Source organism: Myotis brandtii, unplaced genomic scaffold (assembly GCF_000412655.1).
Source record: "Myotis brandtii unplaced genomic scaffold, ASM41265v1 scaffold43, whole genome shotgun sequence".
NCBI lineage: Eukaryota > Metazoa > Chordata > Mammalia > Chiroptera > Vespertilionidae > Myotis > Myotis brandtii.
The window spans coordinates 3236327-3253892 of record NW_005366455.1 but is presented as its reverse complement, the minus strand read 5'-3'; the positions used below and the strand labels follow the sequence as shown (position 1 = coordinate 3253892).

General features: G+C 53.1%; 1 protein-coding gene across 4 annotated transcripts in view; it reads left to right on the top strand.

Moving 5' to 3' along the window:
- The window catches only part of NRP2 (neuropilin 2), a 123128-nt gene that overhangs the window by 57342 nt on the left and 48220 nt on the right, over positions 1-17566 (top strand). For all 4 annotated transcript variants that reach the window (XM_005874235.2, XM_005874234.2, XM_005874239.2 and 1 more), the window contains exons 8-11: positions 7391-7535; positions 10058-10407; positions 12183-12327; positions 16687-16803. In XM_005874235.2, the coding sequence (XP_005874297.1) occupies positions 7391-7535; positions 10058-10407; positions 12183-12327; positions 16687-16803 (757 nt within the window). The remainder of the gene's footprint in view (positions 1-7390; positions 7536-10057; positions 10408-12182; positions 12328-16686; positions 16804-17566) is intronic.

Below are 17566 nucleotides of genomic sequence, written 5' to 3'. Positions count from 1 at the left end.
CGGCCCCGCCCCACACCCCGTGACACGCTCCTGCCTCTCTGTCTCCTCCTTCACATCAGCAAAACCGCTTGATGACAAAAACAGCCCTAAAGTGAAGGAGGAGGAGACAGGAGGGCATCGTGGTCATAAGTGAGCATTTGGTGGTGAGGGAGCATCGTCGCCCCACCCCCATCCTTACCTTCACTGACGTCCCTTCTGACTCTGCGTCTGGCTGGGTTCCCACATCCACTAGAATGAGAGCAGCTTAAACCAAATTTTATAGTCTTTAAGGAAGAGTTTTAAGAGAGAAATGTCAGGACCGTGATTTACAAAAAATGGGGCGGCGGGTAATGTCCATTACTTAACATCATTTTCCCTGAGTGTAACAGTCCCCCCTCCTTCCACGCACGTACACACACTGCCCCTTGCCTGTTTGGTGCAACAAATTAATTAAACAGGATGGCATTCATTGATTAACAATGTAGTTATTTATTTTTTAAAATATATATTTATTGATTTCAGAGAGGAAGGGAGAGGGAGAGAGAGAGAGAAACATCAATGATGTGAGAGAATCATTGATCAGCTGCCTCCTGCATGCCCCATACTGGGGATCGAGCCCACAGCCTGGGGATATGCCCCAACTGGAAATGGAACTATGATCTCCTGGTTCATAAGTCAACGCTCAACCACTGAGCCACGTCGGCCGGGCTAACAATTTATTTTTACATGGGGATTCGATAGCTGGTTTTAAAGGAAATGCAGGGGAAGAGGGTGGAGAGCAAAGACGGGCCCTGGGCTGAGGATGCGTCGGTACAGTTGTTTCTGAGACGAATTTTTAACAGGTGCTGCTCCTGGCTTCCCCCGTTTCTGCCCTTCATTCCCATCTCCCCTCTTTTCCGCCTGCTTTGTCCACAATTTATTTTTACATGGGGATTCGATAGCTGGTTTTAAAGGAAATGCAGGGGAAGAGGGTGGAGAGCAAAGACGGGCCCTGGGCTGAGGATGCGTCGGTACAGTTGTTTCTGAGACGAATTTTTAACAGGTGCTGCTCCTGGCTTCCCCCGTTTCTGCCCTTCATTCCCACCTCCCCTCTTTTCCTCCTGCTTAGTCCTCCTCCTCCTTCGGTGTCTGTGCCAAGTAGATTGAAAAGGAGAAGTTTGGGCGCAATGAAACATTTATTAGTGGAGAGAAGTATTTTTTATTTTGTTAAAGAAAAACGTGGAAGACTGTCTCCTGCACACTTTCTACCTCAGGGCCCCAGCGCTGTGCTGGCTTTGAAAAATCTCCTGCTTTCTCTGCAGTCCCCGGAGCGGGCTGCGTTCAGATATTTACAGCAAAGTAGAAACAAACTGTAGGTCGAACCATAGGTAATGAAGAGACAGGCGTGCGCAGCCTGAATACCGAAGCCCTGTGCGAAGGGGAGGCGGTGGCCACACCCAGAGCCTGCATCTTCCGCCAGGGCCTGCTCGCTGAGCAAGGTGAACAGCCAGGTAACACCGTGAGCCTTCACCCCAAGGCCTTGGTGGACGGGGCATCTCCACCGTCCTGGGCACCTGGATGTTGATGGCAGACACTAATGGCTGTAAGACAGGGACTGAGGCCCTAGCCAGTTTGGCTCAGTGGATGGCACGTCAGCCTGCAGACTGAAGGGTCCCGGGTTAGATTCCAGACAAGGGCATATGTCTGCGTTGTGGGCTCGATCCCCAGGAGGGGGCATGCAGGAGACACCAATCAATGATTCTCTCTCACCATTGATGTTTCTATCTCTCTCTCCTTCTCCCTTCCTCTCTGAAATCAATAAAAATATATTTTAAAAAAGAAAAAGAAAGGGACTGAGGCCCCGCAGGAAATCCCCCAGCCCAGAGGTCTCCGAGGTAGGCAGGCCGAAACACTCACTGTTCTCAGCCAAAGTCACTGCAGTAGAGTGATGCTTTCTGGGGTGATATTTCTATATAGATAATGCCCTTTATTTTACATAGTATTACAGTCCATGCCTATGAGCTCTCAGGCATGGTCAAACATGTTGGTTTTCTTTTCCTGGTTTGGACGGGGCACAGTATAGATAATAATACAACTGGGGTGTTGGATAGCAGCCAGCGTAATTGGCAGGTGCCCCCTCCCCCAGAGGTGCAAATCAGAAAATCCACGAGGTGCTGCTGGTTTCAGATTCTCTCTCACGGAAAATAAACCAAAGGTCTCAAGAATCAATTGGAAAGTGTTGGATTATGTTCAGCATTCAGCGAGGCACCAAATGGATTATCCAAACCACTTTGTGCCCTGAATTGTTTTTCAGACTTGGTTTTACAGAGATACATTTGAAGAAATCTTTATGCTCAACAGAGCTTTTATAGCTATATCCTATATAGGTTTGTTTGTTTTTTTCTATTCCCACTTCTTCAGGAAGCGAGGGTCACCTTGAGCATATTTCTGGTTTTCCTTTGGGTAGTAAGGCAACCATACCAGCATTTTTCTTTTAAAATTGACAAAAGTGTGTACCATCTGTGACATCCAGCTTTTAAAGCAGATGTTATCGTTTGATCATCGCATTTGATACAGGCCTCGCTGGGTGTAGCGCATGCTGACAACCCACAGAGTTTCCTCAGCCTTGGGGACATCTCACTGCGAAGTGATGGTTTGAAAATTTCTGGCCTCGAGGTTCCACTTGGGAGTCGATGGCTTTCAGAACTGGAACTCTTCCGATTTAACAAAGACCCGCTTGCTACTTGTGACGCAGCTTCCACTCTGACATCTGCCCTGGGTGTAGTGCAGGCAATGGAGCCGGCAGGAGGGCTGGTAGACTTAGCAGCATCTATCTGCAAGCCTGTTAGCGACTTCATTTTCCTGAAGGAGAAACCAAGGTATCTAAGGTTTATTGATTTGCCTATAGTGATTCAGTGAGTCGGCAGGGAATAGGGAATAAAACCAATTTCCTGGCAGCATTTCCGGTGCACACAACTCCTTACCTTGCAATGCCTAGACTGGAAGCCAAGAATCCATCTCAGAGAATTTGATCAGAAAACAGATGACGGGTGATTCGGAAACCACAGAAGCATTGAGAAAGTCATAAAGATGTATAATATATGATCGCATTTACCAGCTATAAATAGGGAGAGGCAGGGAGAAAAATAGAGACCTTGTAAATCCATTGGGTCAGGAGGAAGAGAAAGTGCTTAATATGTCATTAAAAATGGATTTTCATAAATGGCACTTGGATAGCTTTGGGCAAAAGACAATATGTAAGGACCAAGGTGTGGTTATTTATTACTCTTCGTTATTAATAATTCGAACAGTTATTGAACCAAAACATCAACGAGGTGGACTCTCCCTGTGAGTGGGGTGCTCACCACGTGTGTTCTGGCATCCCTGTAAGTGTATGAAAACCCACAGCACTTGTCCACAAAAGCTCTGAGCCTCCAGGGGACACAGGGTAACTATGGTGCCCTGTTACGAAGTGGACACTCCCAAGGCAGTGCTGGATAGGAAAACTCTTGTGAAGGAAGCCAGAAAGGGCAAGAATCGGGGGACCAGAAAGGACCTTACAAATCAACTCACACAATCCCCTCATTTAATAGAAGAGGATGTTGGGGCCCACACTTTTGAGCTAATTAGCAGTAGAATCTGTCTCCTGAATCCCAGTTCAGTGGTGGTTGGGTGTTTGGGGATTTCCCCCCTACTGTGCCACATTCAGAGTGGACAGTATATGAATAGTTTCATAAAATAATATGGTATTCCTTCAGCAAAGGGTCCAAATTGCAGGGAGCAAATATAAGCACAAGGTCAAGAGCAAACAAAAATCCAAGAAGGGACTGGGCTCAAAAACGTGAAGGGTCAGTTGAGGCCACGTGGAAAGAGCCTCATTTGGTCCCGGGAGAGAGACGCTGAGCAAATGGAGCGGCAGAGGGACTGTGAGCAGCCAGGGTGATGGCCTGGGGCAGATAAACCAAGTGTGTGCCTCCCTCTGGCTGATGTCACTGTGGACAGAGACCTGGTGGTGCTCCCTCCAAGCCTGTGAGCACATACGTCATGGGAAAACCAACCTTCTCCCTGGACATGCACACACGTGAGTGCACACACATGCAGCCACACTCACGCACACGGCAGCCTCCCAAAGGCAGTCCAGAGACACAATTATTCCTGAGGTGGAGGGAAGAAAGGTTCCTTGGTATTATCTGCCCAAGCTGAGCAATGACGGGGTCAGATATTCAGAACATATGCAACATGTTGTGTTTCTAAACAGGACCACCGTGTGGGTACCGTGGATTGCAGCTGGGTTAAAGTTTGAATCCACTCCACACCCCAATTTTGCATTCACATGGCCATCAAGCCCCTCCCCTCCAACTCTGTAGCATCTCCTGACGGAGGCCACACACAGTCATTGTCACCGCCCTCAGGGAGCTGGCCAGTGGTGCCCCCACTGCCCACAGCACCCACCGAAATCAGCAGAGTGCTGCCCTCGCTTCTCCTTGCCAAACAACACACAAGGCAACCAGCCTCTGTCACCCGTGGAAGCCTAGGAGAACTGATGGATCTCCCCCGAATGCGGTCTGTTCACCTGTCCCTTTCCTCGTAGCCATGGAGCACTTTATCAGCACCCAGGAGGCCAAGGAAAGGGCCTGGGGAGGCCAGATCTTCCTGCGCCCTGTTCCCTCCTTCCTGCCATCCCTCTCTGAGATTAAGAGCCTCGGCCTCCCTCTCCACCTCTCTCTGAACTCCTCCCGGCTCTCCTCCTCTTTCTGTGGGTTTCCCTGGCCCTTCTTTGTCTCTTCTCCCCCCCCTCTTTATCCTCAGTCACGAAGCATCAAGCAGCCAGAGTGAACCTGGGCTATGTGAGTGTCCAGCAGACCTGCCTCTGGGCTTCCTGTGACCCGCAAGGCAGTTGAGGGGGAGACTAGCCACCTTAGGACCAGGACGGAGGGAGGCCTATTCCCTCCTTCCTGCCATCCCTCTCTGAGATTAAGAGCCTCGGCCTCCCTCTCCACCTCTCTCTGAACTTCTCCCAGCTGCCCGGCTCTCCCCCTCTTTCCGTGGGTTTCCCTGGCCCTTCTTTGTCTCTTCTCCCCCCTCTTTATCCTCAGTCACGAAGCATCAAGCAGCCAGAGTGAACCTGGGCTATGTGAGTGTCCAGCAGTCCCGCCTCTGGGCTTCCTGTGACCCGCAAGGCAGTTGACGGGGAGACTAGCCACCTTAGGACCAGGACGGAGGGAGGCTCCCAGGAGTCCGTGGGCTCAGCACCCGGAACAAGAGATTTAAACAGAATGTGTTGGGCTGGTGAAACCTTTCTTCCTCTCCTTTCCTCTGTTTGTCTTAAGCAAGCCACTTCTCATTTGGTTGCAAAAGGTGTGATGTCTCTTAGCCCTTCACCCTCACCATCACTGGGGAGCTGTGTATTAAGTGGTTCTCACCTTGGACCCGAGCAAGCAGGAAATATGGCAGGGTCCAGGTTCCCTGATAGCAGGGCTCCTACGTACACTTCCTGGGGAAGAAAGGACCAGGCTGTTCATTGGCTCTGAGCTTCTGGCCACTCTTTGCTGTTACCCAGAGCATTTCTTCTCCCCCCTCTTTATCCTCAGTCACGAAGCATCAAGCAGCCAGAGTGAACCTGGGCTATGTGAGTGTCCAGCAGTCCCGCCTCTGGGCTTCCTGTGACCCGCAAGGCAGTTGACGGGGAGACTAGCCACCTTAGGACCAGGACGGAGGGAGTCTCCCAGGAGTCCGTGGGCTCAGCACCCGGAACAAGAGATTTAAACAGAATGGGTTGGGCTGGTGAAACCTCTTTCTTGCTCTCCTTTCCTCTGTTTGTCTTAAGCAAGCCACTTCTCATTTGGTTGCAAAAGGTGTGACGTCTCTTAGCCCTTCACCCTCGCCATCAGTGGGGAGCTGTGCATTAAGTGGCTCTCACCTTGGACCTGAGCAAGCAGGAAATATGGCGGGGTCCAGGTTCCCTGATAGCAGGGCTCCTACGTACACTTGCTGGGGAAGAAAGGACCAGGCTGTTCATTGGCTCTGAGCTTCTGGCCACTCTTTGCTGTTACCCAGAGCATTCTCTGTTATAAACACACCGGGAACAGCCGCTCCACCTCATCGAATCCGCGCTTGGCGACCTTAAGGCTCCAGAACTCCTAGCCACCAACATGAACACTGCACATGTATTCAAAGAGATGCGAGTCCACCTAAGAGACCGCGGCCTAAAAACATGGCAAGGCCTTTGGGTCCAGGCAGACCTCTCCGAGCCTCAGTTTCCTCATCAGTAAAGTGGGACTAGTAATACCTGACCCCGTGGTGTTGTGGGCATAATTGTCTTTACAGAGTGTCTGGCTCAAAGGTGTTCATATTCAAACGTACCAGTGTCCCGGCCTGTCAGTGACCCCCTGGCACGGCTCAGGTATCAGGAGCTGAAGCATCTATCCCGACCCCCACCCAGGAGAAATTGCTCGCTGCTGCAGAGCTGGCTGTGAGTGGATTTACACTCACATGGTTGTTACAGCCGTGACAGGCATGATTTAAAAGTGGTGATTGGTTAGTTGGCCTTTCCCTCCACCCTTATCCAGAAACCGAGAGAAACTCACATATACTTGCTCCAGCTTCTTTGTTTTCTATGGAGCGCACACCCACAAAGCATCAGGTCCATATGGCCGCTATTGATTCGGGCCATCTGCTAGGCCAGGACTTGCTCCCACCATGTTGGGTTAGAAGCTCTTCCAAAAAGCCTTTCCTCCCATCAGAGGCGCCTTGGTCAGATGGGGACAGGGATGGATTTCATTACAGGGCGGGGACCACAGTGAGAGGAAGCCGGGGCAGGGCTCCGAGGGGACCGTCTGCAACCCTGACCCCACAACAAAGGCCAGGAGAACCCAGAACATGCTGATTGACACAGGGGCACGGGGCCCCCCACCCTTCCACCCGTTCATTCATGGCACAAGGAGGCCTCTAAGTAACTAAGGAAAACAGCAGATCATCATCAAACACCCTGCAAATAGCGCTAGACGCCTGCAACACGAGGAAAGGGGAGAGTCAAGTTCAAGCTAGCGGGTGAGGTCCGTTGGCCCTAAAAGAGGACATTTCTGCTCCATTGTTAAAGGAAATCCCACTCTTTTCCCTCTCCCTCAGCTCTGACATGTTTTCCTTTTCCAGGCGCCTTCCTCTGCTCGCTCTCAGCCCAGGGGCAACATTTTCTTTGCCTCCCAAAGTGTGTGCGAAGACCCCTGATTGTTTTCAAGCCAGAGCTCTGTGGGACATTAACGTTGTTCTTCATGGCGCTGCTCAGAAAGCCCCCAACCACAGCCCACTGATTATTTGTAAACCGGAGGGGAATACCGTTCAACAGAACTTTCCCACCCCCTTCAAGGGCTGCGCGCGGGGCCTCGCTGCACGTGGGGATGTGACTCACGTGGTTCCGCGTCCTCTGTCACAGGTGTTCCAGGGCAACAGCGACCCCACGGAGGTGGTTTTGAACAGGCTGCACACGCCGCTGCTCACGAGGTTCGTCAGGGTCCGCCCTCAGACCTGGCACTCGGGCATCGCCCTCCGGCTGGAGCTCTTCGGCTGCCGGGTCACAGGTGAGGTGGCGCCCCAGGGAGGTTGGGAGCGGATTGTGTCCTGGCTCTGCTGTCTCGGCCCAAGATTGCACCACATGACCTTCCGAGAAGGAGTGGCTCGGGGACTCAGGTCCTAGCAGCCCCCCTCTCTTCATTCAGGGGGTGTTTATTAAACATCTACTGTCTCCACTAGCCAACATCTATTGAATGCTGAGGCAACAGGCTCCATGCCAAGCACTTGGATGTATTATCTTCCATAACCTTCAGAAGTGCTCTGTGAGGCAGGTGTTCCTAGTCTCTCCATTTTACAGATGAGGAGACCACAGACCTGGCACTCGGGCATCGCCCTCCGGCTGGAGCTTTTCGGCTGCCGGGTCACAGGTGAGGTGGCGCCCCAGGGAGGTTGGGAGTGGATTGTGTCCTGGCTCTGCTGTTTCTGCCCATGATTGCACCACACCCCGGCACTATTCGGCAGAGCCAGGATTTGAAACTAGGCAGTTTGAAAGAGCCTGGCTCTCAAATGACACTTTCTGGTCCTAGCTGGTTTGGCTCAGTGGATAGAGCATTGGCCTGCGGACCAAAAGGTTCCGGGTTCAACTCCGGTCAAGGGCACATACCTTGGTTACAGGCTCCTCCACAGCCCGGGCCCTGGTCAAGGCTTGTACAGGAGGCAACCAATTGATGTGTTTCTCTCACATCAATGTTTCTCTCTGTCTTCCTCTCTCTCTTCCACTCTCTTTAAAAATCAATGGAAAAATATCCTCGAGTGAGGATTAACAGAAAACAAACAAACAAACAAAACAAATAACACTTTCTGCTGCCTCAGCTGGGGACCAAGAGCTATGCAAGGCATTATGGATACAGGGATGAGCACAACAGACCCAGCTCTGGGGGACAGCTAGACAAGTTGGGGAGACATAGTTATAAACCAACAAATGCACAAATAAAGGTAAATAAAACCATGATAAAGAACACTGTAGGGGACTTGCCCCAGTCTTGGAGGTCAGGGAGGAGGACTTCCTTGAGGAAGTGGTGGCTGAGCTGAGGGCAACGGGCACACAGGCCTCCCATCCAAGTACTAGCCAGGCCCGACCCGATGGGGTGTGTTCAGGGTGGTAAACCACACAGGCCTTAAAGACTAGAGGGAAAGTCCACAGGGAGTGATCACAGTTTGCTCAATGGCACAGGGGCCAGAGGGACCAAGAGAGAAAGTGAGAGGGTGGCCAGGGAATGTGGGCTGAGACCCCAGGGGTACAATGTGGAGGATGGATTAGAACAGTGGTTCTCAACCTTCTGGCCCTTTAAATACAGTTCCTCATGTTGTGACCCCCAACCATAAAATTATTTTCATTGCTACTTCATAACTGTAATTTTGCTACTGTTATGAATCATAATGTAAATATCTGATATGCAGGATGTATTTTCAGTGTTACAAATTGAACATAATTAAAGCATAGTGATTAATCACAAAAACAATATGTAATTATATATGTGTTTTCCGATGGTCTTAGGCGACCCCTGTGAAAGGGTCGTTCGACCCCCAAAGGGGTCGCGACCCACAGGTTGAGAACCGCTGCCTAAGGGGCGTGTGCATCCTGACCACCTAGGGGACAGTTTTCTGTCCCTTCACATTGCACAAGGCGCCCAGTGAGGACTCAGTGAAAACTCATTTTCTGGAAAATTGAAAAGAGAGAACCAGTGGATTTGAAGAGTTGGGACCACCTGGAGGGTCTGTAATTCAGTGTCCAGGTACCTAAAGCGCACTGACAGAGGACCCGCCTTCTCCATTCGCTCATGTGCTCCACAAATATTTACCGAAGGCCTGCTGTGTGCCAGGCCCCATGCTGGGAGCTGGGGCCAGAGAAGTGAGCTAAGCAGATGGGGTCTCTGACATCAGGGAGCTTTCGGGCTAGTAGGCAAGATAGATAATTAGCAAAGACAAGTGCTGGACCATTCGAAACGAAGATGGGTGTCTGGAGAAAAAGAACAGGGCCTCCGAGCAAGAAGACCTCATTAACTTGGTTGAAAGTTTGGGGACAGCCTTTCTGAGGCTGTGACATGTACCTTTAGGGGGTGAGGAAAGGTTAGCCTGGTGGCGACGGAGGGGAAGAGCCTTTGGGGCTGCAGGAGCTGGTGTCACCAACAAAGATCTGAGAGTCCTTGGCGAACAGCTTTAGATGCTTCGGCATGTCAGGCTCTGGGCTGTGAGCTTTTGTATAGTAACTAACGGAACCCTCGCAACAACCCTCAAGAGGTAAGAACTGCTGTTAGTCCTCCTTTAGATCTGGGGAAACTGAGGCATGGAGCAATTCAGTCATTTGTCCGAGGCCATGCAGCTAGTTAGTCGCAGAGCAAACACGAACCCCGGCAGCCTGGCTCCCAGTCGGCTCTCAGCACTATTCTACCTTGAAGTGCAAAGAAATCAGTGCTGACTTAAAGTGTTTGATAGCAGTGGGGTTTTTTTACAGCTCCCTACTAATGGGGTGTCCCCAGTGACTGTGGTGTCAGCCCTGACCTCCTGCATCTTCCTCCCCTCCCCACAGACGCCCCCTGCTCCAACATGCTGGGCATGCTCTCGGGCCTCATCACGGACGCTCAGATCTCCGCCTCCTCCACCCGCGAGTACCTCTGGAGCCCCAGCGCCGCCCGCCTGGTCAGCAGCCGCTCGGGCTGGTTCCCCCGGATTCCTCAGGCCCAGCCGGGGGAGGAGTGGCTGCAGGTGGACCTGGGAGCGCCCAAGATGGTGAAAGGCGTCATCGTCCAGGGGGCGCGAGGAGGAGACAGCATCACTGCGGTGGAGGCCAGGGCGTTTGTGCGCAAGTTCAAAGTCTCTTACAGCCTGAACGGCAAGGACTGGGAATACATCCAGGACCCCAGGACCCAGCAGCCAAAGGTAAGGGTGCCTGGAGGGCTCTACCCTTAAGTCGGGGGTGCTGGTTTCCCATCCAGTGATCACCAAATCCCTACAATCCAGTGTGAGTAATACTCATTAAGAGATTACTTTGTGCCAGGCACTGTGCTAACCGCCTTATTTTAATCCTTATTATTATTTCAATCCTTCCACCACGTTTAGAAGGTAGACCCTTTGTCACTCCCATTTTAGAGATGACAAACTGAGGCTCGATGGCATGTCCAGGGTCCCACAGTGTCCCTGTGGTGGTTCCATGGTTCAGACCCCATCGTGAGCCTGACTCCAGAGCCCAAACGCCTTACGGTCAAGTTCAACGCCTTTTGTACGCTCTCTCAGATAAAGTTTCCTTCCAATTGGCCAGACATCCAAAGGAGATGTGGTTTTTGGAGGCTAAACTATAGAAACAGGGGATTTACTTCCAAAAACAACTGTGTTTTCCTGAATGTGGCTGCCCTCCTTTGTAGTTCCCGAGTCTGGACTCTTAGATCTTTCCCGCCTGGTACTGCGGCTGGGAGAGGCAGAGAGGACAGCCCCTGCCTTCAGGGGTGTGAAGGCCCACCTTCCAGGCCCGGAGGAGACCCAGGAGGGGGAAGACATCGTTTCTCTTCTCCAGGTCAATTTCCTGGTTAGCCAGGCCTTTCCAACCTCATGTCTAAGTTTCCCCTGGTTTTCCTCCGAAGAGCAGAGCCCCTAACAAGGAAGGGGTAGCCCATGTCCCTATTCAGCCCCTTTACTAAGCAAGTGTGCTCATTCTTGATACTGAGGCAAGGGCTGGGCTGGAGGTTTGCAATAACTGATGTCAGCTCCCAGCTCGCCATTCCAGGGGCTGGAAAGGCTCAGGGCTCGGTAACGGGAACCTTTGGTGGATGGAGAAGTTGGATCCTGGCTCTTCTTAACCACTGAGGGGTGAGGGGGTGGGGGGGCCTGGGAAAAGAGAGGGTCTTCGCCAGGGGCAGAGCCCGCCCTCCCCGGGACAGCGCCCCTTTGGGAGCTATGGACACAGGCATCCTGCAGCATTCCCCATGCTGATCACCACAGCCCCGATGTCCCCACCCCACCTTCCCCTAAGCCAGTGGCTCCCAGGTGTGCTCTGGGTCACCCCTCCCCCCCCACCCGACTTCAACCAGGACGGCCCCTCTGTCCTCAGTTTTATGTACTGGGGCTCCAGGCGAGTTTTCTTTTGATAGAATTGCCTCCACTAAGCAAAGGTTTGGGGAACAGTCTCTGACTATCAGTGTGTGACCAGGTGTTGCGAAGGTCACTTTCCCTTCTGCCTCTCCGTGAACTTGGACCATCAGTCAACTGGGACTTTCTACATCTAGACTTTCAAGCATTAGAAAAAGGAATAGATTAGAACGTCTGATTCCTAATAAACTGAAAAGTTCGGAACAGGCAAGGCAGCCCGAGCTCCCTTCTCTTCTCTCTGGGGCTAAGTCCAGCGTGAGACTCATTCGGAGCCGAATTCTTTCCTGAGGGCTCAGTTCAGTCCCAGGGTAGAAGGCGGGACCTGGCAATGACACTCAGACCTGCTCCCGCTTCCCCTGGTCTGGGCCTCTAACCATCTTCCGAATGAATGCGAACCTTGGCCTGAGAATGGAGCTCCCAGGGACCGTCATGTCCAGCGACCACGAGGAGCTAGGACGCTGCCTTCTGTTGGATGCGAAGGGTGGGAAGGAGAAGGGGGGAGGAAAGGGAAGACAGGATGATGGAGGAGGGGTCCCCCATAAGAAGGGCTGAGCAGCCTGTCTCCCCTGCAGCTGTTTGAAGGGAACATGCACTACGACACCCCTGACATCCGAAGGTTCGACCCCGTCCCTGCGCAGTACGTGCGGGTGTACCCCGAGAGGTGGTCGCCAGCGGGAATCGGGATGCGGCTGGAGGTGCTTGGCTGTGACTGGACAGGTAAGACCCTGGCTCCTCAGGATGCCCTGGGCGGGGGGCGGGGGGCGTGTTAGGCCATGACGTGGATGGGGCAGAGGGGCCACCCATTCCCAGTTGAATCCCTCTCCACCGAAATGCTGCAGCCCTGCCCACCCTGGGCCCTGCCATGTTCTCCTGCCTCAGACCACGGGCGCTCAGCCTCTGGTCTTGGGGGTTTCTCAAGGGAGGTGCTTTGTCATGTTTAAAGGATCGTTTCAGCTCTCCAGCCCGAGTCTCTCAAAAACAAATCACAACCACACACCACCCACCCAAATTCAATTAGATCCTGACTCCTCAGGCCAGGGAGCTTGGCTGTTGATTTAGGGAAGGGAGAGAAAAAACAACCCCTCATGATAATCAAGTAATCGGTTTATGCATGAATCTGGCCTCCAGATGTCAGCGGCTACGAGACTTCGTTTTCATTTCGAAGCCACATCTGTAAAAGGCATTCATTTGCTCAGGAGGGACCCGGTTGCTGGGACCTCTTCCCAGTGTGTGGCAGGAGATGGCTCATTCCCGCCCTCGCCAGGCAGCCGGTCCAGGGAGCGCCTCTTAATTCTCCTTCACAAGGAGGGGGCCCCTGAGCATGCCCACCCTTTGCTGGGAAGCGCCCTGCACTTCTGAGTCAGCCCCACCTCTCCCCTGGGCACCAGCCCTCCTCCCCCCGCAGAGCTGGCACTGGGTCCCGGAGCGCCCTCACTGCTGCCAAAGAGCTGGGGCGGCCAGAGCCCCAGGCCAGCAGGAGCGGGGCGGCAGGCGGGCTGAGCCCCCGGCCCCCTCCACCAGGGCCCAGGTATCTCCATTCTCCAGTCTGCGCTGTGCCTGTCCCCAGCAGGGGATCGTGGAGCATTGATAAGGGCATGTCGGAGGAGTGCTCTCGGCTCCCAGGGAGAAAAGTGCCTCCAGCGTGCCCGCTCCGCGGCCAGAGCCCCAGGCCAGCAGGAGCGGGGCGGCAGGCGGGCTGAGCCCCCGGCCCCCTCCACCAGGGCCCAGGTATCTCCATTCTCCAGTCTGCGCTGTGCCTGTCCCCAGCAGGGGATCGTGGAGCATTGATAAGGGCATGTCGGAGGAGTGCTCTCGGCTCCCAGGGAGAAAAGTGCCTCCGGCGTGCCCGCTCCGATGGCGCAGAGGAGGGGCCCATGGCCGCACGCAGGTGGGAATCGGGCCCAGACCGGCCTCCCGCCCCCTCGGAGTGCAGGCAGTCCTCACAAGCACATCTAGCAGGGAGACACTTACTCCCCATTAGGTGGGACTAAGGCCAGGTCTCCGAGGAATGTGGGTCACCTGCCCATTTGAGGCGCTGAAAACGGCGGCTTCTAGTCCAGTGGCTTTCAAGTGGTTTTAAACACCATCCACAAGTTAAAATAAATTTATAAAACTACCCACCAGATTTACAAGTGCACGTATGCACACACACACACACACACATACACACACATAAGCACATATGTGTGTGCCTATGGGAAACAGTGTGCCACTGAGTGCCTAGACGCTGGCCACAGATTGCCATGTGTAAGTCAGACATGTTACTTAGCCCTCAACATCTCAGGTATCTTAGCTGAAAAATGGGGGTGATCATGGTATAGCTACACCCCCTAGGGTTATTATGAGGATTCCACAAAATAATGGATGTCAAGTACATAGACTGCTGCCCGGCATCTAATAAACCTGTTAGGATAAGTAAGTACGACTGAGACAAAAGGTTCCCAAAGCAGTGCTCATCCTCACCACGTGCGTGCGTGCTGAAATGTTATCGCTGCTATATTTAAAATGCTGGTCACGACCCATTAAATTGATTCCACAACCTACTAATGCATGTGTCATACAGTCTGGAAAAAAATCACAAATCGAAGCCAGCGCCTCTTTCACAGATAAAGAAACTGAGTCCCCGAGAGAGGAAGCCAGCGGCAGAGGTCACTCAGCCTGCTGGGGGCTTGCTCACACCTGTCCTTGGGTCCTCTGGGCCGGGCCTCTCCCGGCTGGCCCTGCTCTCTGACCAGCCAGACAGTGGCAAATGGCTTTCTCCACGTATTGCACCCCCACTCCAACCTGGCCCAAATGACACTGGTGACGGTCAGCAACAGGTTTCTCATTTCAAAGTCCTGCCCGGCCATTCCTCCAAAGAGCGGAGTTGAGGCTTATTACCCTCTGCCCGGCCTCCCTCCCTTTGAAGTCTCGGACATCTGGTTTCAATTGCAGTTTAACAGGCACTTGCCTGGGAGCGCCCAGTACAAACACTGTGGACACAGAGGCCGCTGCTGTTTCCTCGCTGTCAGCCACACGCCCTGCCCTCTGCGGCCTCGCCGGCCCGCTGTGCCCCTGCACTTAGCCTCATCTCCACTGATCCGCTGACCCATCTTGCTACCTCACATTTCCAGAAACTGCTCTCCCAGGGCACGTGGCTCTCTGGCTTGTCACATGTCCACCCATCAAAGATGAGTTTGTGCGACTCATCCTTGGTTCATGCCTTTCATTCCTACCCCAGAAGGATCCCAGCGAAAAGAATGGGCCGGGCCAGGTCCCTGCCGCTAAATAATGTGACAGGGCTGCTTCACCTGTTAGTCCGTGTGTGTTTCCAATGATTACTTCTTGCCTTGCTGCCTGGAGTTTGCTGTACAATTGAGTTTGAGATTCCGTGACACAGTGACAAATTCGAACTTACAAATTAGGACGCTTCGAGGTTATTTGCTGTTGACTGTGAGCAAGAGGCAGGCACGGCGAAGGGAAGTCTGAAAGGTTAGGTGCGTAGTACTTAATAGCAGAAAGATGGGAAATCGACCGTGAAAAAGCGTTTCAGCGTATTTAGCGAGTTCCTTCAGCTCCTGGTTTATTAAATGGTATCCTGAAGGGGACCTGACAGAGACGCCTAATCACACACAATAGCGCCAAGGAGCAGGTACAGAAATGGGAGGAACCGCGCCTGGGCGTACTCGGGGAGTCTCGTGGGAGCACAGCTCTGGGACGAAGGCCCCGCCCCACGACACATGGGTTTGAACACCAGTCACCAGCACTCCTTTTTGCCCCACCAAGGGCCTGACTCACGGTTTAATTCATTTCACAAACGGTTGCTGAATGAATGACTGGGGTGAGCAAATAAACAAGTGAGTGGAGAGGTGAATGAATCACCAGGTCAGAACTGACTGCCTGCAGCCAGGTTGGGCCCAGCCCGGTTTCGTTGCATTCTAGTTATTATAATATTTTGAATAAGTTGCCAACATGGATAAGTCTGGAGGTTTTCCATGGGGATTCTTGGATTTGGGGGGGAGGGGATTTTTTATTTTTTTTTTGCAAGATCTGGCCACACTTGGCCACCTCCCCACTCTTCCTCACCCCCATCCCTCAGGGCCTCAATCAGCTGGAGCCAGTCCTGGTGGCCCCTTAAATCAGGCAGGCCAGGTCCCCTGCGCCACCTTCTGTCCCATCCTTGACTCTCCCCAACCCCCAGCCTGCCTGGCAGCAGCTATTGAATTTAGGAAGCTTTTGACTCTGCCACGCCTTATTGTTTATTACATGGTATCCTGAAGGGACCTCACAAAGACACCTAATCACACACAGCGGCGCCAAGGAACGGGTACAGCTCCTGAAGGCTCAGCCCCACATGATTCCCACCAAGCAGAGTCTGAGTCCCTTTGAATCCGCAGTCCTTTCTGTTGCTTTTGTGCAAACGTGAACAGCAGTGTCGGGACCACACCCCCCAGGCACCGGCTTTGCTTACGGCTTTGGTGACTGTGCCGCCCAGGTGGGGTGAGCTTTGGATCCAATAGTTCTGTATTCACGCAAAAGCAGGGGTGAGGCGGGAAGGCATGTCGGCTGCTGCCCAAGGGGAGGGGCACAGGTAGGCGCTAGGTTTCCTCTGAACGGAAGCTCAGGTTGTTCAGCAGCAAGAAGCATGCAAACTGGTTTTGATGAGCATCATTCATTTTGTGTGTTTGCTCACCCACACTTCTGTCTTAACGGACCACCCAGAGTGTGGCTTAGCCCTGCCTCCGGGTCAGCGTCGCCCACATTCATTCTTGTCTCGTGTGGCCCTGTCTCGCGTGGCCTTCATGCCAGCCTCAGGGCCTCTGCTGGGCAGGAAGGCCTTAGCGGGGGGTTGTATCGGGGCCTCTGTCTGGGCTGTTTCTGCAGCTTGAGCCCATTTTCGTTCAGCTCGGACAACGCTCCGACATCATTGCCGGCACACAGGGGTGACCTCAGGGTGCGTGTGTCCTGGCTTTCTTTCTCCTTCTCTGATGGCCCACACTCAGACAGGAAACCTGGTTTGGGGCCTCTTTCTCCTGCTGCGTTTCAATGCAGGCTACTGTATGCGGCATTCACGCCCCTTCCTTTGCCTTCACGCAGATGCCAAGCCCACTGTGGAGACACTGGGACCCACCGTGAGGAGCGAAGAGACCACCACCCCATATCCCATTGACGAGGAGGCCACGGAGTGCGGGGAGAACTGCAGCTTTGAGGACGGTGAGGGTCGGGGTCAGAGTCGCATTCATCCGGGATGGCAGGGGTGCCTACCAGTGGGGATGGAGGCTGACCTGTGGTTGGGCAGGGACCTGGGGGTTGCTGGGTCAGAGGTCAGGGAGGTGCGGGTACTCAGGGGCTTGGGGCAATGGCCATTTCCAACCAATCAGTATTGGAACCACCTGTACAGCCCTGTGGGCACGAACCCAGTGATCATCAGCTGAGATAAGGGTCCATTTTTTAAAATATATATATTTTTATTGATTTCAGAAAGGAAGGGAGGGAGAGACAGAGAGAGAGAAACATCAGTGATGAGAGAGAATTATTGATCAGCTGCCTCCTGCAAGCCCCACACTGGGGATCAAGCACGCAACCTGGACATGTGCCCTGACTGGGAATCGAACTGTGACCTTCCGGTTCATAGTCAATGTTCAACCACTGAGCCACCACAGCCGGGCATGAGGGTCCATTTAAAGAGGACTCCTCCTCCGAGAAGTCCTCTTCTCTAGCCCTCACTTCACGTGGTCAGAATCCACATCTGTGATCCTTGTTCCTGCTAAGCCGTGTCTACACAATACAGTCAGGTGAAAATCTGGAGGTGACATGGTTCAGGGAGCCCCATAGTCAAGGTTAACTCAGCAGTTAACCATTCCTTAATTGCATTTCCCTGTCTCTCACCACCACTGGTTGCGAAAGTGTCATCATTATGACTCCATGGGATCTCGCGTCCTCCGTGGGGTGTGAGTGCAGGTCAGTGACAAAAGCG